This window comes from Phalangium opilio, unplaced genomic scaffold, assembly GCF_054372755.1.
Source record: "Phalangium opilio isolate 3A_F unplaced genomic scaffold, DU_Popi_V2 ptg000045l_1, whole genome shotgun sequence".
Classification (NCBI taxonomy): Eukaryota; Metazoa; Arthropoda; class Arachnida; order Opiliones; family Phalangiidae; genus Phalangium; species Phalangium opilio.
Window position 1 is genome coordinate 7,585,246 of NW_028324168.1, and position 26,289 is coordinate 7,611,534.

General features: G+C 38.0%; 3 protein-coding genes and 1 long non-coding RNA gene across 10 annotated transcripts in view; 1 reads left to right on the forward strand and 3 right to left on the reverse strand.

The window, feature by feature from the left end:
• LOC149677228 (uncharacterized protein CG43867) overlaps window positions 1-17,816 on the forward strand; it is a 104,235-nt gene extending 86,419 nt beyond the window's left edge. For 3 of the 5 annotated variants that reach the window (XM_089838244.1, XM_089838245.1, XM_089838248.1), the window contains 20 exons: window positions 2,066-2,149; window positions 2,306-3,319; window positions 8,082-8,151; window positions 8,340-8,434; window positions 8,524-8,788; window positions 9,321-9,460; window positions 9,536-9,733; window positions 9,805-9,874; window positions 9,965-10,134; window positions 10,190-10,366; window positions 10,446-10,551; window positions 10,666-10,778; window positions 10,852-11,025; window positions 11,108-11,352; window positions 11,420-11,753; window positions 12,688-12,927; window positions 13,012-13,142; window positions 13,530-13,755; window positions 13,820-14,023; window positions 15,280-17,816. In XM_089838244.1, coding sequence (XP_089694370.1) covers window positions 2,066-2,149; window positions 2,306-3,319; window positions 8,082-8,151; window positions 8,340-8,434; window positions 8,524-8,788; window positions 9,321-9,460; window positions 9,536-9,733; window positions 9,805-9,874; window positions 9,965-10,134; window positions 10,190-10,366; window positions 10,446-10,551; window positions 10,666-10,778; window positions 10,852-11,025; window positions 11,108-11,352; window positions 11,420-11,753; window positions 12,688-12,927; window positions 13,012-13,142; window positions 13,530-13,755; window positions 13,820-14,023; window positions 15,280-15,672 — 4,449 coding nt within the window. In that variant the 3' untranslated portion in view covers window positions 15,673-17,816. The remainder of the gene's footprint in view (window positions 1-2,065; window positions 2,150-2,305; window positions 3,320-8,081; window positions 8,152-8,339; window positions 8,435-8,523; window positions 8,789-9,320; window positions 9,461-9,535; window positions 9,734-9,804; window positions 9,875-9,964; window positions 10,135-10,189; window positions 10,367-10,445; window positions 10,552-10,665; window positions 10,779-10,851; window positions 11,026-11,107; window positions 11,353-11,419; window positions 11,754-12,687; window positions 12,928-13,011; window positions 13,143-13,529; window positions 13,756-13,819; window positions 14,024-15,279) is intronic. The other 2 variants (XM_089838247.1, XM_089838246.1) reach the window with 2 other exon arrangements.
• Window positions 666-2,216, reverse strand: LOC149677229 (uncharacterized). The gene is made up of 5 exons (XR_016366600.1): window positions 1,402-2,216; window positions 1,241-1,336; window positions 909-1,146; window positions 800-831; window positions 666-737 (listed from the first exon to the last, which is right to left on the reverse strand). It is a non-coding gene; the product is annotated as an uncharacterized LOC149677229 (long non-coding RNA).
• Window positions 17,817-18,399: 583 nt separating the features above from the next.
• LOC149677230 (uncharacterized) lies at window positions 18,400-22,766 on the reverse strand. Of its 2 annotated transcripts, none has more exons than XM_089838257.1 (5): window positions 22,362-22,766; window positions 20,074-20,204; window positions 19,901-19,983; window positions 19,727-19,828; window positions 18,400-19,660 (listed from the first exon to the last, which is right to left on the reverse strand). In XM_089838257.1, exons 1-5 carry the CDS (start codon window positions 22,494-22,496, stop codon window positions 18,627-18,629), a joined length of 1,485 nt encoding a protein of 494 aa, XP_089694383.1. In that variant the 5' UTR covers window positions 22,497-22,766; the 3' UTR covers window positions 18,400-18,626. The 2 variants fall into 2 exon arrangements, with proteins under 2 accessions (XP_089694383.1, XP_089694384.1); XM_089838258.1 differs by lacking the exon at window positions 22,362-22,766 and adding an exon at window positions 20,403-21,191.
• Window positions 22,767-23,377: 611 nt separating this feature from the next.
• LOC149677231 (apolipoprotein D-like) lies at window positions 23,378-25,500 on the reverse strand. 2 transcript variants are annotated; one of them, XM_089838543.1, is made up of 5 exons: window positions 25,286-25,500; window positions 25,077-25,207; window positions 24,333-24,415; window positions 24,164-24,265; window positions 23,378-23,875 (listed from the first exon to the last, which is right to left on the reverse strand). In XM_089838543.1, the coding sequence occupies exons 1-5, from the start codon at window positions 25,409-25,411 to the stop codon at window positions 23,628-23,630; spliced, it is 690 nt and encodes a 229-aa protein (XP_089694669.1). In that variant the 5' UTR covers window positions 25,412-25,500; the 3' UTR covers window positions 23,378-23,627. The 2 variants fall into 2 exon arrangements, with proteins under 2 accessions (XP_089694669.1, XP_089694670.1); XM_089838544.1 differs by having other exon boundaries at window positions 25,077-25,200; window positions 25,286-25,419.
• Window positions 25,501-26,289: the final 789 nt, after the last annotated feature.

Below are 26,289 nucleotides of genomic sequence, written 5' to 3' on the forward strand. Positions count from 1 at the left end.
CTTGGTAACGTTCCATCAAAATCTAAGCCCATAAAGAACTATGATTTCTCAGGATATCCACTACTTGTTTTTCCAAGTCTGGACAAAACCTATTTATGGTCTTTAATATCTTTTTCACCCCCCTCCCTTCTCCGCTCTTTCATGTACCATGATCATAACTCTGGTGTAGTTCATAATATACTCTCTAAACACTTTGTTCACCCATAATTCCCTTAGCCGGGCAATTGAAGCGTACAAAACTGCGTCGCCATACGTTGTAACTTTTATGGCCCTTTTTTTGTAATTGTTAACAACTAAAGGAACAATTTTTTGACGTGCCACGATAAAGCCAATTCTCACGCGAAATCCTAGTTCTTTTCCCGCTCACACACACTATCCTATAGCGCCTCTATTAATAAAATAACTACTGGACCAAGGCTTAACGTTAGGCCTAATCTACAACCCACCTGCCAAGTTACGGATTTTCCAATATCTATGCCTATTAATCTAATTAGAAACACGTTTCACTTCTAACAAGTTTTAAAGTTACCTTTTATAATAAATCAAGTGGAGTTTTGAAAGTAGATATATGTATCATAGATATAAGAAATATAAATAACCTGTAGGTATCTTTACTAGTTTAGTTTAGAAAGAGAAGGGGACTTTTTTATTCTCGATATGTTTCCCATTTTTGAGGTCACTTCTTTACTTGTTTTCTCACCTTTATATATTTATTATATCTATGTTCCAACTATACCCTATATGAAATTATGGATTTTTAACAAACGTCCTACTTCAAACTAGTCCCATTTCTACTTACGTTGTGCGTGATTTTAGGGTATAAAACTGAACCTAGGGTACATAAATCCAACAGGGTTTCATTAGTGAGTATCTCACTGCAATATTGCAGTGAAGGTAAAAGTACTCACTGGAAATATTCAGAACTACGTAATGGGGATCAGAGTTTTAGCTTTATTCGAGTTTAGGGATGAGATAAACTTGATACTTTTGATTCTGAATTTTCAAATAGCATAATGTTATTGAGAATTAAGACCTTGTGAACTGCGGCGGTGATTTTTACAAAGTAATCGATATTCGATAAATAACAAAACCATAGTTTCAGGGTTTGTTGTTAGTTCTTGGGACGTAATACATCTTTTTTCGAGGCTGAGTTTACAATAGAGCCAAAACCAAAAAACTAATAAACGTTGCACTCTTGATTTATGTTTGTAATAATTGTCAGTTTTATAACTATACCTACATCATCGCAGTTAGTAAGGGATTATGGTGGAAAACCTGTTTTTTACTGCGCCGACCTTTTACATCCTCCATTTGTTAGCCCTTAAATAGCCTAGGCCTTTGATTAAAAACCCATTTTGAGTTTATTACTTTGAAAGGATGGTAAAAATGGCTCCTCCTTACCTTAATGGTAGGCTTTACCACTGAGCACCGTGGAACCAGCACGTCCATGGGCGGATTTTACCCTAAGAAATAGCGTTCCAAAGTTATCACACCCTTATGACTCTACGCGTAGAGTTTCAAAAAACTCATCTCGGATAAGTGGCGGGGAACTTCGGTATCATCTGCTTCTGTTTGTTTGAAAAATGCAATATTGTTGCACCGAGAATTAATATGTTTCAAGCCTTTATAAAAAGTCGTCTTAGGATTTGAATAAATGGAGGAGATATAGGGTGGAAACGGCTGAAAGGTTTCTTTTAGAAGATTCAAAATAGATACGCATTCTTGTCCATTCAGCAAGAAAAATCTTGAATATTGATATTTGATACTTTGCTTGCCTTTTTATTTTTTCTTGTTGCATTTTTCGGTTAAAATCCTTTCCCCCAGGGTTGGGTCTTTATTCCACTCAAAACCTTTCAGTTTTTTGAAATATTCAAATATTTATTCAAAAAATATGACAGCATCAAGAGGTGTGATAAACTGAGTACACTTTTGTGGGTCATAGATGTTTATTTTTATATCGTCGAAAGAAAAACATTTTCGTGAATTGATATGAGGACTATGGAAATTCCGTATTAAATTTTAATTTGAATTTTCATTAATTATAATATTTATTATTTTTCTTCAGAAAAAACTACGAATTCAAGATGCCAAACAAGTTGAAGCTAAAGCGGCCAAAATCAAAGAATGGGTCACCAATAAACTAAAAGAGGTACGTGTCGTCTGTCGCGGAAATAGAAACTTCAAAATTACCTTTTAATGCTTGTTGTCTAGACAGAAATGAGTAGCAAAGTTTAAGTTTATTACTTACGTAATCCAATATGGTGAAACCTAATCAAGAATTTTCATTTTTAATTTACATTCGCAGTTAGAACAACAAAACCAACATTTAAGAGAACAGAATCAAAAGTGCAACGAACAACTGGAACTTTTGCGCAATCGTTTGGTGCAACTATCGCAATTGAACCCTTCCCGCAACAAAATTACAAAGGATCACCGCAATAGCACCGAAGATTCATCACGTGGCAGCTTCGAAGACCGTTGTTGCGAATCGGACGACGGTTATCCTTCGGAATCCCGCGAATTGCACCATCAGTGTCGCGATTGTTCCTCGCCATCCAATTCAATTTGTTGCCAACTTGCCAACGATTTGAACAATTGCCATCAACGTAACAATCAACGTAATCACCATCACATTCGCAACGCCAGCTTCGACGCTAGTTTCGACCAATTATACGCCGCCGTTGATTACTCCAAGAAACGTTCCCAATTAAAATCCGCTCCCCCTCGCGTCAAAATCGAACGGAAAAAGTACGATAATCACGTGTCTATCGTTAGTTCAGTGGCGTCGGACGAATTTTGCGATTTGGACGTTAACGTGGCCTACGATCCCATTTTGGATTCGGTCGCTTTGGACAATTCCGCTACGACCGAAAACGGTTCGCCATTACCTACCCCTCGAACCAGTAAGAAAATGCACCATTTCAGAGTGACAGATTCAGCACCGGGTTCTCCTAGCGCGACCGGTGGACCATCTTCAAGGTCGGCCTCACCGGCCACCACCAGGGGCGGAGTTCGCAATCATAAACTAAGCCCCGTGGACGCGAAAAACACGGACGGGTACGGTAGTTTGGACCGGAACTTGACCGGGCAGCGTAAAACGGACGCGCGTAGCGCAACCGGTCCCAAAAGGACTGTACGAACTGACAACGAAACCCACGATTACGCGGAGATTTATACGCCAGCTACTAATAATGATCTTCCCGAATTTTATCACCACCACCCACATCATCATCATAGACATCATCATAGAAGCGTATGCGGGGTTGATGAGGATGACGAGAAGCCCCCTACACCGCCCCTTCATCGGTTTCCGTCATGGGTAAGTCTGTGTTTCTTTATTCTTTATTCTTTGGTCATGGACAATGGCGAGTATCTAGGCCGACAAGCTAAGATATGTTCCATGAGTTTATCACTGGTAACTTAGAAACTGGAGCTTGTCATGAAGTGAGTGAAGTAGGTCATAGATTCGAGGTAAAGCGAGCCACGCCTGGTGAGACGCTGTGAAAGGCTTAGTGCAAGCTAAACAGGGAGATGGACTGCTAAACCGAGTGTATCCTATTCTCGAACTAGCACCCATTAAGTCTCTAGCATTACGAAGTATAGGTAGTGTCATACTTATGGAAGGAACATATCTTATAAACTTATGCTATGCGCTATATTGTTATGGTAGCATTCAGTTCATAGTAGTTCTGGAACGAAGGTGAGAAGCGCTGAAATTCCGATTCTATCAGGAATTCTGATATTAGAACAATAAATGTGGAAGTTAATATTTGGTATATCCATTGATCTATATCTCTCGCTTTCAAGTCTGGCAAACTGTAATATAATATCCAAGTGGTTGTTATCTACGAAAAGACTCTTCATTCCTCAATCGATATCAGGCCTGCACTTCATGATGACCCTTCACCTCCTTTTTATTTCATCCCACGCGTTTCCTTCCCTCGTGTTTGTAGACTGTCCGATGGGCCAGACCGATAAAACGATGGCCCCTCTTCTTTCTTCGTTAATCCTCTCGAAAGCCGCTTACAAAGTTTTGCTTCGGTCAAAAGGATACTTTTCTCTCGAATCTCGATGTATCGAAAACCGCCTCTTCGATTTTTCCCAGAAGCCTTTGTCGATGACGTGCCTTAAAGTTTTCAAGTTTTCTTTCCCAGCGGTTCCCCCTATTTACGCGCTCTATACAGGGTGTTTTGGTCTTTGGGAAATCGATTCTGGGTCCCTTTAATTTATGATAGACTTATCGGGAACACCCTGTATATGGTTTGACTCCTTAAAAACGATTTTTTTTTTGATAATGACGGTTGAGCCTTTTTTCAAAAGAGTAACGTTGGAAACCTTAAACAGCTATTTCAACGTGATTTTGTTTATATATTTTATTTTTCATTTCGAGTAGAAAGTCGCCACTGAATCGGTTTCTCGCGTTTAGCAACGTCGTTTTGCATCACGTTATATTCTAATCCCGGTCATGTTTCTACATGGTTATTTTCATTTTAAAAAAGAACACATTTGAAGGCTTAGTTAAGTTGTTGCTTTTATATTGATGTACATTTAAAGGGATGTTTAACATTTTTACTTCGCTGAAACGCACTTGTAGTTTAATGCATGGAGGAAGTTGGCTTCTGCGATGTACTCCGCTACTTTAAGGTGATCTTCTCTTTAATCTAGATAGCTTTATTACAGAAATACATAAAAAATGTTGTTTTGCTGCTTGTATACATTTAGTCTCCGTGTTGTAGGGTAATGAGATTATTTTGGAAAAAGCATTATCACGATTGACGTTAACTTGACCTCCTCTATAAAAGATAAGCGACCTTTCAACATTATTCACATCAGGAATTTGTAAAAATATGATATTTTAGACTTATTAATAATGCAGATATTAAGGTACTATATTTTCAGTAAAATAGATCATTCAGCAGTGCATGAAATGTAAGGCTTTAGACGAATTTTTGAGAAAGAATTATGCCTATAACTCTGTCCTCGGACATAATATTTCAAGCCCAATAACGTTAACGTTGCATTAAAAATGTTATCTCTATTCTTAAGTTGGTTGGTGGTATTAAAACCTAAGGAATTCCAGTCCATTTCGAGTCGAGCGTTTACTCTCTTGAAAAGAAGTTCTTTTCTCTTTTGTCGCGTCGCGTTTCTTCCATTTTTCACGCTAGAATTCCTTGGCGTGTCCCGCCTGAACTGTATGGGCAGAGTGAGGGGCCGGGCGACGGAGCGAAGGGCCGGGCGACGGAGCGAAAACCATTAGTCTAGAGGATTCGTGCTGATTTTTAGTAAAATCGTGCACTTTGTGACAAAAGAACAAAACTTTGCACAAAGTATCTATGTGTCTTAAGTAGTCGATTAAAGATTGGAGGCATTCTGTATCTGTCCTGTGACATTTGTGACAGGCGTAAAAGTGCGACATAGTTTTGCAGAAGTGCACTCTGAACGCCCCCTCATTTCTCTCTTAACGTCTCCTTTCTTGGGGGCGGGCGCCTCTACTCCAGATAGTATAAAATCTCGAAGGGGTCGTTCATCATACTATTTTACCATTTTTTGCACTGGCAAATTTATTGGGAAGGGTCTTACATACTCAAAGAAACGTTAACTATTTATACTATAAGTTTTAAGGTTTTTAAATGGAAATGTAATGTTATTTCAATGACGACAGTTTATTTTATAAAAAGCATTAAGCTTTATTTTATTATTATTCTTTTAAAATATTTCCCCTAGACGTTAATACGAACCACTTTAATAAAAGTTTAATTTCGTAAGTTCAGAATTATTTTATATATCTATTATTATTTTATAAAAATGTCTCATTTTGGGAGTCCGTCTTTTTTCCCTAGGACCACTCGCATTATTTAAACTTGTTATTAAGGCTAGGTGCCCATGATTAGTAAATTTTTCTTTGTTTAAGTCCTTTAGTTAAAAATGGACGAGTTTTTTGGTAACATATTGGTTGCAAAATGACCATATGTTATGTAGATGTAATTTTACGATCCCTAGTTTTTGAGGTAAAATTGCCTAAATGTATTGTTAAATGGGTTCTAGTAAGGTAGAAATTATTTCTGTTTTTAAATTTAAATTCCCTAATTTGTTAATCACGCTAGTGAAAATATTTTTAGTTAACGTTAACATTAAAATTAATTGTGTCAACGAAGAGGTAAATTCGACCCCAGAGGTGGACATGGTGGTACTTAATGGAGCAGTCATCCTTAACATGATAAAGCCTGTTCCAGCTTCTTCGTTCTTCGATTACGCAGAGATGTTCGGAAAATACATTTCTAGACAGTTCACTGGAAACGTTTGTCGAGTTGATGTTGTGTTTGACACATACATTGAAAACAGTTTAAAAGTGAACACCAAGCAAAAAAGAGGAAAAGGAATTAGAGTGCGAGTTGAAGGTAGAAAAGCAGTACCTCGAAATTGGCCTGAATTCTTAAGAATAGACGAAAATAAGAAAGAACTATTTGTCTTTTTGAGTCAGGAAATTTATTGTGCAAATTTTCCTGGAATTGTTTTAATTACCAGTATCGAAAAGGTCTTGACCACATCAGAAATCAATATAGATGACCTATCTCCATCAAAAGGACTATCTGCTTCAAAATTACACGAAGTGATTCCATCCCTCGAACGTTTTGTCATTTTAATGTATGACAGATGTAGCTTAGTTCTGATGAAAACTTAAATGATGGAAAAAAATCGCTTTTTACTCAAAAAAATCGGGAACTGGAAAATATTCCTCCAACTAAAGACGCTTTTATGCAACATGTATTGCGAGCAGCGTTCCAATCGGGCCATGTGTGGGGCCAAGCCCTTAAAAGGGTCCCTGATTTACCAGATCCAAACCAATACGGATGGTACAAAAGAGAAGATTCGCAAAATTGGCAAATAAAATGGATAACATTACCTCCTGCTGCTGAGTCGTGTCGCGAAATATTAAAATGTGGTTGTACTAAAGGTTGCCGTGGACAGTGCTCTTGTGTTAAAGCACAACTACCTTGCACCGCGCTATGCAAATGTGTTGGTTGCGATAGAGCTATGACATAATTTGTCATTCGGTACATTTAAGTTTTGTATGTTTTTATGTATTTATTGTCAAAAATTTTGATATCTGTATGTTTTATAACAATTTTCACATGTATCGAAATAACTATTGTACCTGTCAATGTCTTTTACACTAAAATGTTTTTCATTTCTATATAGTTTGCCAAAGTTAAAATTAAACATAATCGTTAGTACTTCAATATTTACATTTAAAGATTATTTAATATAAAAATACTGTATTGAAGCACCTGAATTTAAGCATTTTTTTGTTGAAAGGTATTATAGTGAACGACCCCTTCGAGACTTTATACTATCTGGAGTAGAGGCGCCCGCCCCCAAGAAAGGAGACGTTAAGAGAGAAATGAGGGGGCGTTCAGAGTGCACTTCTGCAAAACTATGTCACACTTTTGCGCCTGTCACAAATGTCACAGGACAGATACAGAATGCCTCCAATCTTTAATCGATTACTTAAGACACATAGATACTTTGTGCAAAGTTTCGTTATTTTGTCACAAAGTGCACGATCAAAACCCCAATCCTCTAGACTACATCTTATTTCTTCTTCAAGAAATAAAAAGAATATTTTCTACAGAAAAAGAGCGAAAAGAAAAAAAAACTAGGAAAAGATTCTCTCCCTTCCTTCCATCCCCGGGTCATGGTGTGCTCTAGAAAAGACATCTTGCGAGCGCCAACTTGACGCTACGTTGCTGTATGGATAAAAGTTTTTGTCGGTTCCAGCTAGGAGTCTTGTGTTTTAATTTAACTCGAGATTGTGCTCGCCCGCGTGCCTTTTCGCGCCTTTTATTCCTGAACCCTGGTGCTAGTGACATTGGCGGGAAAACGTTTCCGGGGTTGAGGACTTGAAGAGTCGCTGCAGGATATAAACGGATCAATTCCGTACAGTTGTCACGTGGGTTTGTCCTGATATTAGTATCTGTAAACGTCTGGAGACATACGCTTTTATCGCGAGTTTCGCTTCATGAAGTGCAATAATGAAAATTAATGAGGAATTTAAGTTTTTTTCGTTGTTGTCGTTCCAGGAATCTCGAATTTATGATGTGGCTGTTAATGGTATTACGGTTCCCGAGTCTCTGCAAATTGCCCCAACTGGTATGTTATCAGTTTTGTTTATGCTTCATGGCACGACAGCTGATGTAGTTTTTGCCCAAAATACCATGACATTTTCCGACAAAACGTATATAGCTTTGATGGTGTAAAGATACAGTTCGCGAACTTATTAAATTATTATTTTTAAAGTCTAGATTATCTATAGGCCTAGTTTATGTTTTTATTGGTAGGTTCTCCAAATAATAACAGCAAGCCAAATCAAGATTCCTATTCAAACGGCGCCTTTCCCGACTTGAACATTCCCGTTTACGCCACAGTCAAAGGGGTATGTTCGCACTAACACTAACTAGCTAGCCTTACGAAGTTGAGAGAGAAATTGCGATTTCATTTGATTTGATCGGAAATCTTACGCAGCGGGCATCTCAAATTCGATCCGTGCCTTTTACTGGAGAGTCGTCCGATTCTTCGGACAATGAGGACACTCGTGTGACAACGACCAATTCCTCTCACACGACCAGCGGGGAAACGGAGTCGTCTCTCTCCACGGGAGGATCTCCTAGTAAAGGAGGAAGCGCGGGAGGAGGAGGAGGGAAGAATTCCACCTCATCCTCCGCTCTTCATCCTCCTTCGACTCCCATCCGACAGGGCTCAACTTCCCCCACCAAATCTGTTAAGAGAGGTAACTTGTACTATCAATTTTACTTCGAAATTCTGAAATTCAATTTTGTCCTGTGTCTCTCCTTAAAATGGGGATAGTTTTTCATCCCCGAATCCCGAGCTTTACTTTCGATTTTAATAATATTTATTATCGTTGATAAAATGTAAGGGGCATTGAATGTGAGAGGAGCAGAGTAAGGGAATTACTAGAAAATTTAATTTGGTAATCAATTTAGCTTTCTGATGGATGATTCCGATCCGATATTTTTATCTTTCCGATGAAAAATCGTTGGGATTTGTTTGAAATCGATTCGAACAAAAGAAAAAAAAAGAATTAAATTTTATTTATTCAACCGTTGTCATTTTATTTGATATAATTTAAATCGATCTGTTTTTGCAATAAGTCAAAATAATCGATTTGTTTTCAACCTTTTAATCGTCTTTCTCCGTACACGTCTGTTAATTAATCGATATATCGAATCTATTAGTCGCGGTTCCATCGATCATGATGACTATAGAACTGTGTAATCCCATTAATTTCTCCGTTTTTCCAGACACGTCAGTTGAATCTGTTTTATCCGATGATTATGCCATTCCTCCTGACGCCATCTCTTCCGACGCGATAAGTATCGATTCAGTTGAACCGCAAACCATTAGAAGCACCCCCAATATTATAGAACTAAGTCCCAAAAAGGTACAATACGCGTGGAGTTAGGTTGAAGCGGTTCATGAGACGAAGCTTGACTTTGAATTAATTTCGGTTTAATAGGAATCGCTTGAAAAGAGCGGGTATTTAACGAAACTCGGTGGGAAACTCAAAACGTGGAGACGCAGGTGGTTCGTCTTAAAGAATGGTACCCTTAGCTACTTTAAATCTCAGAATGACGTCTTTCGAAAACCCCAAGGACTTATCACCTTGGATGACGTGTGTCGCGTTACTAGAGCGGAAGGTGCCGCGACGTTCGAAGTATGATGAGATGACAAGACTTAATGATGACGTTTTTTTAATATTTGTCTTACGAAATCTATAATTTCAAGATTTCAACCGGAAAGAGAACTTACTACTTAACCGCGGAATCTGTTAATACGATGGAAGAATGGATCAAAGGTAATTAATTGTTTGTTTCGTTTGTATTGTTGGGGTGACGAAGTGGTTAGCGCTGGTAGCGATAAATCTAGGTTAATTATTTAATTTCAGTGTTGCAAAATGTTTTAAGAAGAAACGCCACTCGTTTATTGCTCAGCAAAGAGGACAACCGACCAACAATGGAAGGTTGGATAACCAAAGTAAAGCATGGACATTCCAGACGGTGTTGGTGTGTCCTGATAGGTCGAATGTTTCTGTATTTCAAAACGCCAAATGAAACCGTACGTCACCCGTATATTTGGTGACTATAGAAAACTAAGTACTTCTAACCCATAGACGCCATTGGGACAAATAAACATGAGGGATGCGAGAGTAGAAGAAGTGTCACACGTGTCAGATAGCGACGAAGAAGAGGATCATGATGACACTATGAGCAAGTCGGAGCATACTGTTGGAATATTCCCAAATCACCAAGGACCAACTTACTTGCTAATGGCGACCAAACAGGAATTGGTATATATCTTTGTAATTCTTAACTTGCTGTTTTAGTTTTAAATTATAATTAATTGTTATTAAACTTTTTATAATTAAGGATTCGTGGCTTTACCACTTGACCGTGGTCTCATCAGGTGATAATTTTGTTGGGACGCAGTTTGAGCAGTTAGTGACAAAATTGATGGAAGTCGATGGGGATGAAAGTAAGTAACTGTTCTTTTTCAAAATGTTGTACTTGCAATTCCAATAAAACATACGACGCATCAAATATGTCATGAAAACTAGGCCCAATCATTAGGAAATATCTATATTTTCAGACAGCGTTTTATGGAGGCACCCAATTCTATTATACTCAAAGGAAAACATAGCTCAACCATTAACTACCCTTCCATCTGACACTCTACAAGTCGAAGCTACGAAACTTTTTAAAGTAAGTCGCTAAAGCGCTTTTTTTACTTCCAAGTCTTCGTGGTAGTTACAATTACGACTTAATTTTCGTACAGTCCATCCAGTTGTTCATATCAGTACCGCTCGAAACATCTGGTATCGATTACCACATAGCTCTTGCCCAAAATTCCTTGCAACAGTGTCTCCTATACCCCGAATTACAAAACGAACTTTTTTGCCAGTTAATTAAACAAACTTCTAGACATTCCCATCAAAGACTAGGAGTTCAAGTAATTGTCCTTTAGTTATTTGAACCCTAAGTGCCGAGTTTAAAAATTTTGACTCTTTCTTGGACTTTATTCCATCGTGTAGCAGCTTCTATTGTGCGCTACGCAATCTCTGTTCTTATGCGACACGTCATCGGTTGAGAAGACTTCCAATAATTCTTCCACTTCTCCCGGCGACAGACCAACGCCAGCTGAAAGCAAACTTAATCCGGCGCCTTTTGTGTTTATTCAAGGGTGGCAACTCTTGGCGCTAACTGTCACCCTCTTTGTTCCCAAGAACAGAACTTTATGGTTTCTGAGAGCCCATCTTCAACGGAATGCCGAATCAAAGTAAGTTAATTACCTAAGTGATTGAATTTTATTACGGAATCCAATACAACAACGACAATTACGACAGAACGGAAGCTGGAAAATACGCTACTTTCTGCCAACGCGCCTTGGAAAGGACTCTTCAAAACGGTGCTCGCGAGTGCAAACCAAGTCGAATGGAGGTGCTAAGTATTTTGCTCAAAAACCCGTACCATCATTCCTTGCCACATAGCATTCCGGTACATTACCTGAATGGGACGTACCAAGTGGTCGGATTCGATGGCTCTTCGACCGTTGAAGAATTTATTCACACGCTCAACGCTGAAGCCGGAATTCGAGATTCTAGTCAGTCTGGCTTTGCCTTATACAGTGATGATCCCATAGACAAGTCCATGGAACATTGCCTTCAGAATTCAGCCAAAGTAAGTCAACCCCTTTTACTATATTACAAAAGCCAAGACCATTATACGAAAGAAAGTATGACAATGGCCATAGAGCCTGTGTTAAAAAACGCGGACATCAAAGTTTCGCCAATAACTATTTAGTTTACTGATGGACTTGCAAACTCGCGATTGAAAGTAGTTCAGACATTTATGCTCCTTGGTTTAACCATAACCTACTCGATCACGCGCATCACGACGCAAGCTGCTCGCGCTATAGCTAAATTACCGAGATTACACGATAGCAGACGACGGTAACCGCGTAACAGCGAATTAGCCATATGCCTGATCAGCGCACATGGGCATAGCGGCCAAAATTGGAACTATCATAAGGATGAGCTTAAAGTAGTGGATTTTGAAAACGACGCTAATCCTCGCGCTAATCACTAATCTTCCGTGTTTTACAAGACCAAGGCTTAGCTCACCTTAAATGTTTTTATTACTATAGTAATAAATGTATAAAAAAAGACTCTTACCTTCAGAAAACGGTGGTATTTCCTCGAAAGTAAGTAGAAATACAAGTTCCAAGTGTTTTTTAAAAGATTTTACAGGTGTAAAATTTAAAAATACGTTTTTCCGCTCTTAGCTCGTATAAAATGGAGTAATGGCATCTCCGAGGGTTTGACTTATTATGCCCTATAGGGAGTTAACATAGAGTGCCACTACTTTAAGCTCATCCTTATGATAGTTCCAATTTTGGCCGCTATGCTCATGTGCGCTGATCAGGCATATGGCTAATTAACACAAGACCTATTTTAAGGGAGTGAACAGGCCCAGTATAGCTACGCCAATAAAACGGTCAACTACGTAGGGCGAAACTCTGATGACTCGCGAGTCGAGTCGACTTTTGGCCATTTTCATACTTTTCCTCTCATCCACTTTTGATAATACGAAATGGCTGGCGTCATTGGAACAGCTCTGTGATGTCATTTCTAAATGGGAACAAGCCTTAAGAGAAAAACATTTGGGAAAATTCGAAAACACCAAAGTCTTGAAACTAACTTACAAGAACCGGCTGTGCTTCCGTCAGTTGCTCAAAGCGGAAACTGATCGTGAACGCGTATTAACGGCTTATCAAATTAACGAAGACGTGGTTCAAGGTCGATTTCCGCTTAGTTGGGATTTGTCCATCGAATTAGCGGCATTAATGGCTCAGGTTAGCACCTAACCAATATGTCTTAAATTAAATAAGTCATTTTGTCGCGCGGTTTAACAAAATCCAATCCAATTATCCTTAAAGATTGAGTTTGGTGATTTTAACGCCGATAAGCCCCGGGGGAGTACTGGAACACCCGCGAATCCTCAACACCAATTGCAGCAAGTGATAGAGAGGTTTTTCCCTCAACGATACAGGGATCCTCCAAATGAAAAGTACAAACTTTTTCCTTCACCTTTTTCTTCGTTGTCGTTGTTATTGTTGTTGTTAATGTCGTAATTTTGACGATTAATTAGCCTTATTCCTGATCAGCGCCACCTACCCATAGCGGCGACTTTGAGAACTACTGTAAGCGGCAAGCCAATCAGATGTCGCTAAAATCTGGTGACGTCACTGACTGGCACTCTCGGGTCTTACCAAAAATGACGTCACCAGATTTTAGCGATATCTGATTGGCTTGCCGCTTACTGTAGTTCTCAAAGTCACCGCTATGGGTAGATGGCGCTGATCAGGAATAAGGCTAATTGCTTCTAGATTTTTTCTTCGTTGTCGTTGTTATTGTTGTTGTTAATGTCGTAATCTTGACGATTAATTGCTTCTAGATTGTTGCGGCATTTCAGGCAAAACCAGGAGAGAATTCGCGAGAAGTGGATTGCTCTAAAAGGACGCAACGTTTTGGATTGCGTCCGCATTTATTTGAATTGCGCCCGGAAATGGTCTTTCTGCGGTTCCCGACTTTATAGCGCTAAACTTCGCGGAGGTGATCAACAGTCAGTTTGGTTAGCGGTGACGGAAGATAGTATAGCCTTGTTGGACTGTGTTTCCATGGTGAGTCCCTAAGTTTTAATTACTTTTCCTGGTTCCATATGGGTTTATGAACTTAATTACGCAGCAACCTTTGGTGCGATATCCATATTCAATGGTGGTTACTTTCGGAGGTTGTCGGGATGATTTTATGCTAGTTATATCACAACAATCGGACATGGGTTCCTCCGATCGCGGCGGCGGTGGGGATTCCTCCACTATGGGACGTAGTGACGCGCATTCTTCAACAGCCACAACTGAAAAACTTTTATTTTCTATGCCAAAACCAAAGGTAAGGTGATTCGCTTTAGGGCAGAAAGTGAAGAACATTAAACCTTTCCAGCCTTTAGCAACGGTATTCGTGTAAAATGAGAAGCAAGGGGGGACATAAATGGGTGGTTGGTGAGCCTCGTTTTCAACTACCAATCGAATCAGAGATATATTAGCAGAGAGAATTTAGAAGGGGAGTGGAAGGGGTGGTTTGGAATGTAGAGCAACGTCGTCTGCTAAACGTTATCTAGGCAGGTCGATTTCCGGTATGGTGCGTTTGTAACAGAGAGATTTTAGAACACGTGACCGGAAACTCGCCTACCCCAAAAAGCTCAACGCGACATCTTGTTTGGGCGTCATCACGTTTAATAGAGTCAAAGGGGGGGCCTTCCACTCCCCTTCTAAATTCTCTCTGATATTAGGTCATCGTTAATGTCACGTGACAAGCGGAAAGTAGTTCGCGATGGTAGCGGCTCCTGGGGATAGTGGGGAATACTATTGAGAAATCGGCTGCTTAACTAGGCTTAACGTAACGTTGTTCTTTAGCGCTCTTTCGGTTCAATCGTCGTGGAATTTTCAAGTTTCGTTAAGTTGAATTTTGATATTGTTTTTCATGCATTCTATTGCACCTTTAAGTTTTCCGTCTTTATCAATCAGGAAAAACGTCATCCTTTTCGTAGCTTTCTAAAATGTTTGCTAAATTCAAATCTGACATTTTGACAAATGTCCAGGCTGGGAAATAGCACACGTCCTCTGGTCCAAAACCAGTTTATTAATTGCTTGGACTAGTTTTTTAATTCAAGAAGTGGGGGTTACTGGTCCTCGGGACCAGTTTATTAATTGCAAATCTATTGGAGAGCAAAGGCTGGGACCAGTCCGGAGACCAGTTAATTATTTCAGACACTAGGGGGTCACTGGTCCAAAGGACTAGTTTAAAAAAATATCCTTATTTCCCAGCCTGGTGCCGATTCCCGACTACCTAAATGACTAGATTATATTAAGCCTTGGAATTAAACTATAGCAGACGACATGAAAATAAAGAAATAAGTGAACTATATTTTCGAGCCAACTTACGCATGTACCTTGTGTAAAACTACGCGAAAGTAACTCTCCGCCGCGGCATAAGACCAACTCTTCCCGTCGCTCTGTAAGGGGGACGAAAATCTTGAATCGACTATGGGGGAACTCATTTTTCACGTTGCGGTTTAGGCTTCTCGTTCTTCACTTTCTGCTTAGGGTAAAAGGTAATTCCTTTATAACTTTAACGTTTTAACTCAGATCCTTGAGTTGACGTTGTTAATCGCCGATTACATGAACGCTCTCGGTCGACCAACAACCGTTCCTCCATCCCCCCAAGCCAGTACCCTCAGTAGACTTGAAAAAATCAGGGCCAAAATCCGCGCTACCACAAATGGTTCTAGTTGCGCGTCTCCAATGAGTTTAAGAGCGAGTAGCTTGGTGCTAACTACGGCAGTCGGTAGCGTTAGTTGCGCTTCCACCCTTTGTAGCAACGCCACCACGGCTTCCACCTTACCAGGACCTAGTCATTTCACGCCGACGCATCAAAGTTCGGACCCGGGTAAAGCCGTTTCTTCCGTAGACATTCTTGACGCGGGACGATCCCTACCAAGAACCGAACAGAAAAAACGGGTAGGACGCGACTCCACGTGACCTAACCAGAACCGGTAATGTTTTTAATTAAAAATAAATAAAAAAATTAACCAATCAAATCGTGTATATAGGTAAGTTTCTACCTCATATATAATGAAAATAATATAAAACCAAACCCTTTAAGCCAAACTTTAATAACCGAGGTTTAGGACATAAAATTAAAATTAACATTAACGCTGATCTATAGCTATAGATATACATATAGAAACATAAAATTTAAATCTTATAAAAAGAAATTAATAATAAGAACACAGTTAAAATACACGCGTATGAAACACTAATACTATAAAGGATCGTTGAAAGTAATTAAGAACAGAGTTGCCTTTATATGGAAATTTTAACACTAATTAAAAAAAAGAAAAGAGTTTTAGGACAAAGATGGTGAAAGAAATTGTATAACGACGTCATAGGTGCCATAATTAGGAGATCCTCCGCTGCGACAAGTTCGTAGTTTAAACGACTTAACTAACAATTTTATCAATAGTTTTCTTTCTCGCGTTTGAAGTTTTGTTCCTTTGTGTTGAGTTACTGAGTTAACGATCCAAGCGCATTTGATTAGTTTTATCATGAATAGATTTAATCTTAGAAGTAGGAATGGAGAACGGTTAGTATTTAGTTTACTTCAGTCCGACTCATAGACCACCCAGTATAGAGTTCCTCCCTCCAACACGTAACGAAAAGTTTAAATTATCTTATTGGGCAGCTCACTTAAACTACGTTTTGATGACGTTCCTGACGGGGACGGCGAAAAATATGTAATTCCTTTTTACCTCTGTCGCTATGACTCCCCCGCCCCCGCCTCTTCTTTTTATACACCCTCCCCCCCCCGTCTTGGAGAAGGGGGTCCGGGACTTTGACGCGCGCCTAGATTACTCTGTTCTCCATTCCTACTTCTAAAATTAAATCTATCCCTGGTTTTAATATTATTTAAATAATAGATCTGACAAACCCTTAACCAAATTCTCCACCAATCGGCAAATTAATTTCAAAATCAAATAAAGATAAGTTAGAACGTAAGGAGATCTTAGGCCACGTGCCATAACGTCATAAAGTAGGGCGCTGATTGTTCTTGAGAGCGTCGGAAACATGGTACCGTGGCAATCGTTCTTTTATTTCAATTTGTCTTTGATAATATCGTTTCTTATTGGTCGTAAATAAATTTTTGGTTCCCTTTAGCAGGGAGTAAGGAGGTAAGATGGAGTGGTACACTGAAACTCTCCCAGTGTACATCGCGTACGCCCGTACCGATTGTTAAGCGCTGCCGCGTAGCGCCATTGTATTTGTATGAGAACTAGCTTCTATTTTTAAGACAGAAGCAAGTAGTCCACTAAGCCTTGTGAAACCGTACCGTTAACGTAACGTCACGTATCCAAATACGTACAGAACGCCATCTGATAGCATTTCTTAAACGACGCTTTCGGACTTAGGTAATGGGCGCCCTCTTTCGGATGATTTACGAACTTAAAACGGTAACGATACGGTTACGCAAGGCTAAGTGGACTACTTGCTAGAGGGGGCGTCCTTTACGTTTCCGTACCAAACAACTCTACCTAAACGTTGAGGATGCTGGGAGAACTTCGTTGCTGTGGGAGGGGGGGGGTACAGAGGCACGTTCGTTATAGATATTCGGATTACCGCTCCATTCCCCCTCTCTCCTTCAAGAATTTATAGTATTTGTAGGCCCTAATCGTATTATAATATACAACTAAAACATAATCTAGGTTATATAAAAGCGAGGACGTGAAAAACTTTGGAAAAATGTATTTTCTTACAATGCTATATAATAATAATAATAATAATAACAACAAGAAAATAAATAATAATTAAAAATTGTAAATAATATATATCTCGTCAGTGTTTAGTAAGAAAGACCGAAATCTTTTTATGTACTAGAAAATAATGTTTTTTACAATTAGTTTTTAAACGTTCCAAATACACATTTTTGGATAATATAACCATATAATCCCCCCCTCTTTTTTCCCCCGCGATTTGTTTTTCTTTTTTTTTAAAAAAAAACGGTGTAGGAAATTGTTATATACAGAACAATATTAGTAGAATCTTACAAACTACTAAAACAAACCTGTCGTCTTTTACTATATTCTGGATTGCTTTGATAATGCAATAAAAATTGTGTTTGAAAAATATTGTTGGCTTTTTTTTTACATTCTATTCTATTTCTTAATTCTGGTAAGTATTACCAGAAGTGTGATGAGACTAGAAGTGAAGGGCTCTAGCATTGATAGTAGATCCTGGCACTAGTGAACAAATTTGAGGATTTTATGCCGCTTCCCACGCGCCTACACTACTGAGAAATAAATTGGTCGAGTTCCAAAAACATTTCCTACCCCTTTCCCCTTAACCTAAAGCGGCCGAACAGGGACGAAACGGGTGCTTGAATCTAGTTCGTCCGTCTACCACCGCGAGCGTCTCACGTTTTGGAGGGGAAATTCAGAAACCGCCACTAGAGGGCCAACCGTTCGTGTGTTATCAAGAATATTCACTTTCGCCGAGTGAAGAATTTGGTTAGCTCAGTACTTCTGGTCTCATCTCACTTCTGGTATTACTCTCTTCATTCAGATATCTTTTTTATAGGCTTCTTTATTTTTTAGGCGTTTGCGCGCCCTTGATTGGCCTACTGCGCTTGCGCTCCTGTACTTTTAAGTAGTTCAGCGCTACATGATCGTTAGTTTTCCTACAACTTTGATGAGAGATGAAGAAAGAAACCAATTTATTTTAAAAATTAACATTTTATTCTCTCTGAACTAACAAATGATTATAAACAAGAGTATTGATGGCGTGTATTAGAGGAATTAATTGGAATCTCATCTTAATTAAAATGTCAATTGGCATTAGATTTAAAAAATATTAAAATAGAGTGAATGAAGAATTTCGGACCAGCTAAATATGTCATTTGATTTTGGCGTGATTATTATGATGTTATTAACATATTAAATCTAATCAACTTTAATTTTGATGATTCTTTTAGTAACATTCCTTTTGTCATTAAGGTCCTCTTTGTTTGATTTGGTGCTTATGAAGATAAGTGACGACGATTTATTACGTTTGTCCAAGTCCAAGAACCGGACTGTGTCTTTGTCCAACTTGAGGTCGTCTTCCAAGGCGGGTCGTCTCAACCTCCTGGTACTGTTCCTTATTCTTGTATCGTCTCCGTCTCTGATATACTCGTAGTATTCCATCCCCTTGTCCTTTAGACTCGCGTTACTCGAAGTGTTCCTGTCATCAAGAGTAACGTTTCTTCTGTGTGATTCCAAGAACTCTTTGGCGCCTTCGTCTGATTGTCCTTTAGTTGTACTACTCTGTCTGCTTTCATCAGCTTCGGGCTGCCTAAGACCTTTACGGTCCCTGTATGTCCTGGGTTCCTCTTCGTGGTCTTGGGGAAATTGGGTATTGCCGCTCGGTTGGTCAACCTCTCTTGGTGAAGGGTATTCGTCATTGAAATGTACTTGTCCACTTCCTTGACCCACTTGTCCTCTATGACCGTAGTTTCTGTCGTCTTCTTGTTTATAAATAATACCACCTTGGCCTTTATCCGGTCCATCATCGTGATAATGAGGTACTTGGGCGTGTCCTTGATTGGGGTACGGAGCTTTACCAGGCTTGTACCGTTGACCAAGTTGTACCTCTGCTTGGTAATTTGGTTGTATTTCCTCTTGTTGGTAACTTCCTTGATCATGTCCTTGAGGTGGACCGTGATAGGACGTGATTTGAGGGACATGAGCTTGTGGCGGGATATCAGGAACGCTGGCGACTGATTGGTGGTAGTTGTGGTTCAGGTCTGGTTTGTAAGCGTGATGGTATTCGTCGTCTTCCGGTTCTTCCGGGATTTTGACCGCACGTTGGGGACAGTGATTTTGTTCTACCATTTTCAAACCCTTCAGTCCGACTCCCGTTTGAATTAGGAATTGGTAGATGACCGCCTTCAGTTGTTCATCAAGGTATGGTTTTCGCGCTAAAATCCACATGTTTTCTAGCAAATAAACCTATTTTGTAATTTCGTTTTGGGGTCTGAAAATATTCTAAGGTAAAACTTTACCAGTATGACCCAGAATTCCACCTAATAGCTCATTGCAAGACCAAAGAACTGCGAAATTTTTGTAATCGGTGTGCAAGACGGTCAAGTTTGCCGGAAATAGGACTATAAAAGGAAACCGCGTATGATCGAACCGACTTCATTTTGGTAAGATTTAAATTTTTCTGTTACATTTACCTCCTTGTAAGAACACAGTCAGTCGTGCTGGGTGTAATGGGTCTTGCGCAATAGCGTGTCCCGTTACGCTCTGTTCTCTTCCCCTAGGTTTTATTGTCATAGACGATTAGAATCTCTCCGAGTAACGTTAAATATCCTCTTAATATGAATTATTTTACATAAATTGTACTTACAGAGCGTTTACACCCGAATTTCGGATACCGAGTTTACCGTCTTCTCTTAGGTAATATTCTGTGGAGACGCATCGAAGCGTGGCCTCGAACAAAGCAAATGTCCTCTCCACTTCAAACCATCTACCCAGAAACTGTCAAATAAAATTAACTTCATTTGATTGAAATGAAAGTCGGTAAGTTTTTTGTTTTAAGTAATAATAGTAAAACCGTGAATCTAATTAAGTCTTGTAAAAACAAATTCTCCGTACATACGATTTTAAAAAAACCCCACTTTCCCTGTAGACCTTTTAAGTCAAACACGATGTTCCAGTGGACATAATTTTACTCACTTTAATGGTATCCAAATCTTCCATAACCGGTGGCTTGGGACACTTTCCAATATAATAAGATTGCGCGTAAATACGTATTGGCGCTAAGCCCACCGCTAACACAAACACAACCCAACTTAAATTCATCATTGCACGAAAAAAATGTCTAAATTTCAACGCGTGCTCGTCACTTAAATCACTAACTCCAACTGAATTCGGTACCTATGGTCAAAAATCGAAATTGTATATCTAATTTGCGCGAATTGAGAATTTGAGATTACATTTCGCAATTTTAACTAGTGACCCGCGTTATGGGAATGTCTTACAGGTAAACCACAATGATTATGTCGAGAAAATATGTCGTCGCGTGTTCTTTTTAAGTTAAAAAGCGAAAGTAATTTGAAAAAAAGGGGGAGGGGGTAATTTATGGGTGCCGGATAGCCTCACCAGAGTTTAAGTGAAAAAACACGTTTCTTTTGCGACTATTAGGGTTTATTATGATTACATTAACCCAAATCACCCACGTACCATTACACGCTTTGTTTAATTAGATGAAGCTAATAAAGGGAAAGCTATATAGTTATGAGTTTAGGGATAGTTTCGTGAAGTTTGAGCTCTATTGGTTTCGTGTTACCAAACAATTTAAAGTTTATTTGTTTGTTTGTATTCATCATCTATGTCCTTTTAGTTAATAACATGTTTTAAATAATTTAAATTATATATTATACGTAAGGGTTATTTTTGGAATGTTTAAATGCGTATTATTGTCAATTTGTTGTGGTAGGTGGGTTCAAAGTTTAATTTTCCTTTCTATTTATTTATGTGCCGGTATTTTTGGCAGTATTATAGCTTAGGTTTTTAAGGAAGTGTTAGTTGTGAACTTGTGACACGCGTTATTTCTTTATAATAACATTTAATTACTTCCCTGGGAATATGACTTCACTTCTAACAACTTACAATAACGTCTATACCTAATAATTAATAAATATACAAGATAAAAATCAACGAATTAATATCTCTCCAAAAACCAATAACTTTCTCTCGTTTGAACTATTTCCTAAAATATGAAAAGAAATTTCGTATAATTTTTTTTTTAAAAAACTCTAGAGGCCGAAATTAATACGTCGTCAAGTACTTAAGGGTTAATCACTCTTTATCGGCCGGCCGACCCAGTTCATTCACTTTATAATTTTTAAAAATACCAGGACCCGGATTCGCTCAAATTGGCTTATTGTTTTTGCTCTTATTATCGTGATTTATTTATTGTGAAAGACATTTGGGTGAAATACCGACGTCACGCGTGATGCGCCTGTTTTTGTACTAGGAAATTCAGACAGTCTCACTTTTTAACCATTTAAATCCATTGTTTTCCCAAAACTTGACGGAAATGTACGTTTATCACAAACGTATGCGTGTTTATGTAGTATAGTTGTACAACTCGGTACAAACTAAACTTTGAGATTGAAACGAATTTTTTCGTGGAAACTTAAATACAGGGTGTATCTGATAAGTCTGCATGCATAAATTAAGGGTTTTGATGTTCTTTGGGAAATAAATTTTGAGTCGAAAATGTATAACTTCTATCTCCATTTTGTTTGACCCAAGGGACACCGTTTTCAAGTTAAGATTGCTTCCAGAGATGACCCCTTAAATTTATAATTAACAAACTAAAAGGCAGTGCTAAATAATACCACGCTTATTAGAATCACCCTGTCTATCTTGTTTAATGGTTAGATAAGAGAAAATAAGCTTAGAGAAAGAATTAGCTTAAGCTCCTACTCCTCTCGCATTATTCTCTCTGAATTAAGATAGCTTTCGCTTTTCCTTTAAGTTTTTAAATAATCGCGAAACTAGTTTCTAATCTAATATACTTCTACTAAAGAATTTAATTAACCCAAAGGCATCATAAACAAAACCAATTACGTTTTTTTCCCAATTAATAATATACGAGCAAAAACTGCAAACATGGAAAAAACTTACTTGATCAGTTTGAAAAATCTCTTCAATTGGTGGGCTAGGACACGACCCTCTATATAATGCTTGACCTTCCACTTGGGTTAAAACCAGGTATGACGACCAAATTAGGGTTAAAGCTAAGCCTAATTTCAACTCCATCTTCAAACCGTTGCTATCGAAGTATCCAGGTAGACTAATAATTTGCGTATATTATTTTTACCACAGAAAATTTTCACTTTAGAAAATTTAGCCCCTCGTGTATTGAAATAAAAATTAGGTCAGGAGTAAAAGTTTTTTCCGACTAGACCATAGGAAGTTTTTCTATTCCCCCAAAATAGGTTGGGCAATCGCATCATAAGTTCATTTACCCCCTAGTCGCTTTTTTTCTGTAGCGTACCTGAAACGTACGTTTAGTTTAAGTTCGCTCTATTTTTAAGTTGATTTTATCCTTGAATTAACAATACAAGTATCACTTTAAGGCGATAGCTTGTAAGATAACTGAAACAATAGTTTTAAGTGATGTGATAGATTTGGGATGAAAATACCTGTCCCTAGATTAATAAATGAAAGTAAAAATAAAGTGGTTGGGTTTTTACCATGTAACTTCCTTATAAGTTCCTGGAAAGGGGCCGACTACGTGGTGCTTTTGGTGTTCTACATGGATTACGCGTCATCTTTTAATTTGAGAGTGATTTGCCCCTCGGTTCCCGGCAATGTTGGGAAAAACCCCACGCGTTTTTTGCTATGGTTCTAAGAAAAGGTATATTCATTTGTACCACGAGTGTTTATACTAAATTTGGATATTTTATTTAGGCTAATAATCTGTATACTATGAGTCAACCATAAATTCAGAATTCATGAGCGTATGTAAGGCATTCATAGAGAATTAAGTGAAAGTTTATGTATATGGGGAAATAAATGCGTGGGTTGTAATTAAAAATATTTATTTCCTGTCCGTTTTGTTCAAAATATTCGGGTTATTTAGTTCCTGTAATATTTAGAAGAAATAATTTTATGATTCATCTTTTGGGTTTAAAATAAGGTTTTTATTTAAAAAATATTTTACATTTCCTCATATTTTATCGATTTCATATTTTATCGATTTTTTTTAAATTAAAATTTTAAAGTTCAGTGAACATGATTCTGTTATCTTACATTTATATTTTATTAGATTTTTAAGATTGAAATTACTTGAGGTCCAGTACTTGAAGTTGGGAATATTAAAACGCAAAATTTTTTTGTAAAACGTCTATTAAGTATATTATTTGGTTTTAAATTGAGAATTTCTTCCTAAATTGAACTAAGTGTCGTGTTGTTATCAGGTAAGACTGTCGTATTTCCATCAGCTAAGATTGTCGTATTTGCAGCTATGGGTATCACTTCCGCCGTTTCCGGAACTTCCGGTTGAAAGCATTTCTCTTGTCTGGCGTTGCCCTCTAAGAACCGGCGTCTTATATTATGTTTATCCAAGAAATCGTAAAGTTGGGATTTTACGTAATCATCTAACATTGGTTTTCGACTCATGATCCACAATTGCTCTAAAATATGTAAGTAATATTTTAATTAAAACAAAGGCAAAACCCATATAAGACATGAAAAGGTATGAAGAGTCATCTTCTGGGTCGTTATATACTTGTCAATGCTAAAGAGTACCGGTAAAACCCTACAGCTAAGTTCTATCTTTGAAGTACGTTCTCTATTTCTATATGGGTTCTTGGTAAGGCGTATTTTTAAATCAAGCGTGATTTCATGGTGTTAAATTAATGGGGATGTTCTTTGGATGTTGTACCTTGTTGATTTAAAGTACGCAATTCAGAATTAGTTACCTGTATGTCCTAAGCGTCCACCAAACATATTATTGCAAGACCAAATGATGGCGTAGTTGTCATAATCCGTTTTTAAGATATCGTAGTTTATAGACATTGGCACTGAATTTAACCAAAGTAAAAAAGTTAAATTAAATTTACATTTTCTTAAGCTAAATAACTTACTTACATATTCTAAATTTGGCTTTGAACTTCGCCGGTTGAGTAGCATCTTTTAATTCGGCTTTGCCTTGAAAAGATCTGGAAGCCCCACTGGTAAAAAAATAAAAAACATTTCGGTCAATTATAAACCTTTTTTCGGTTCAAATAATAAGATGGAGGTTCAGTAAAACGGGTCTGTTAGAGTCGTTAAAACATTTTTAGAAATATTTTCTAACGATAAGAGGGTAAGAAAAAACCCTCGGGCGTGAAATTTTATATACCGTTCTCGTTTTTAAAATAGGGTTCACGGCAAAAACGCTTGTTTGAAATTTTCCGTTAAAATAAAAACACATTTTTAATTTTATTAACAAATATTATCGGTTGTAAAGGCACTTTAATTACTTTAAATATAATTTAGAAACTGGAAAACGTTCTTAAAGAATTTATATCAACAGCCCAAAAACAATAGAGAAAATTACGTCAATTTCTGTTTTGTTCATTAAATTTTAGGCCTAAAAACCTTAATTGCGTTAATAACTGTAATTTGAATTTTACATTTCCTACCACAATAACTCTAACGCGTCAACGGCTAATAGTAGCGCTTGTATCGAGAGGTCGGACATTTGTCAAATCTGACTATTCGCTTTAAATTTACCGTTTTATTATCGGGTATACAATGGAAAATGTCTCACCCGCTTAAACACTGTTATGGGCGTGAACATTTTTGTTCATTGTCAGTTAAAAATTACCTTTAATAAAAATAAATGCTTACATGGCGTCAACACCGTGAATTTTGATGTCTATTTTTCCTTGACCGCTAATGTTGTATTCGGTTCGGACGCATCTCATTAATAATTCAAAAAACGTGAAAGATCTGGAGGTTTCGTGCCAGGTGCCTGCAAACTAAAACGTTTTCAATCACAATTTTCTAAATATATATCTATTTTGCTCATAAACATGATTCTCGAGAACATTTCTTACCTTGGTTATATTGAAGTTATCCTGAACCGGTGAATCTTTACACTTGCCTCTATGGACAATTTGTCCATTGGAATATTTACAATACACGCATATAAAGCAAATATATATACAGATTGTGTATCGCATTGTTTTAGACTATATTTATGTATTTTTTTTAACGATTTCTAGAATTCTAAAACGCACAAGGAAGTTTACTATTACGCGGCTCTCTAGCGAATGACGGTCTGTTGGGAGAAAACATCTTAATATATGAAACTAGTTCTCGTACGTTGTTCACGGTATTCAAGTACAGGGAAGAAATAAGCGTTTAAAAGGCAGACGTGCATTAAAAGGATTTGAAATAAAATTACTTTAGATATAAATATGAAAAATGTTTGCTAACAATGAGATTATGGGGGCTATCTTGACTTTCGAATGTAGTTTTAGTGTGTATTATTGCAGTTCTTGTGTGTATTATTTGGTTTATGGAGTTTTATTATTTTGTTCGAGTTGTTTTATTATTTTGTGTGGGTAGTTTTATTACTTTGTTTATGCAGTTTAAATGTAGTTTTTATGTGTTTTATTGTAGTTTTTGTGTTATATGTAGTTTTATTGTAGTTTTTGTGTTATATGTAGTTTTATTGTAGTTTTTGTGTTTGTTGGTAGTAGGCTTGCTAGGCCAACCGTTATCGGTAGATGTTTTTTTCTGGCTTCCATTTTCGATTGCGTTGACTTGTTTCCGATGTGATGTACTTGTAGCTGAAACAGGTCTTCTGTGGGCTCCGATCTCTGAATATTCCACGAGTCTTGAAAGGGACATGGTTCATATTGGCGGACAAGTCCTTGAGGCTCTGGTGTACATGCCGACGGTTGATTAGGGATCTGTCGCTGCGTAGGCGCAGAGGTCATGGCGAGACGTCCAAAGTTGTCTACTGTTTGGTATCCTGACGAATCCACCCTACCATAGCCAGGCAAATGGAAAGGCAGAATCGGCGGTCAAAATCGTTAAGAACCTCATCAAGAAA

Coding starts and splice junctions, on each gene's coding strand:
- LOC149677230 (XM_089838257.1), bottom strand. CDS start 22,496: ATGGAGTTGAAATTAGGCTTAGCTTTAACCCTAATTTGGTCGTCATAC. Junction 19,829..19,900: donor GACTGTGTTCTTACAAGGAG/GTAAATGTAACA, acceptor TTCCTTTTATAG/TCCTATTTCCGGCAAACTTG. Junction 19,661..19,726: donor TGGAATTCTGGGTCATACTG/GTAAAGTTTTAC, acceptor TTTATTTGCTAG/AAAACATGTGGATTTTAGCG.
- LOC149677231 (XM_089838543.1), bottom strand. CDS start 25,411: ATGCGATACACAATCTGTATATATATTTGCTTTATATGCGTGTATTGT. Junction 25,208..25,285: donor ATAACTTCAATATAACCAAG/GTAAGAAATGTT, acceptor AAAACGTTTTAG/TTTGCAGGCACCTGGCACGA. Junction 24,416..25,076: donor ATTCACGGTGTTGACGCCAT/GTAAGCATTTAT, acceptor TTTTTTTACCAG/TGGGGCTTCCAGATCTTTTC.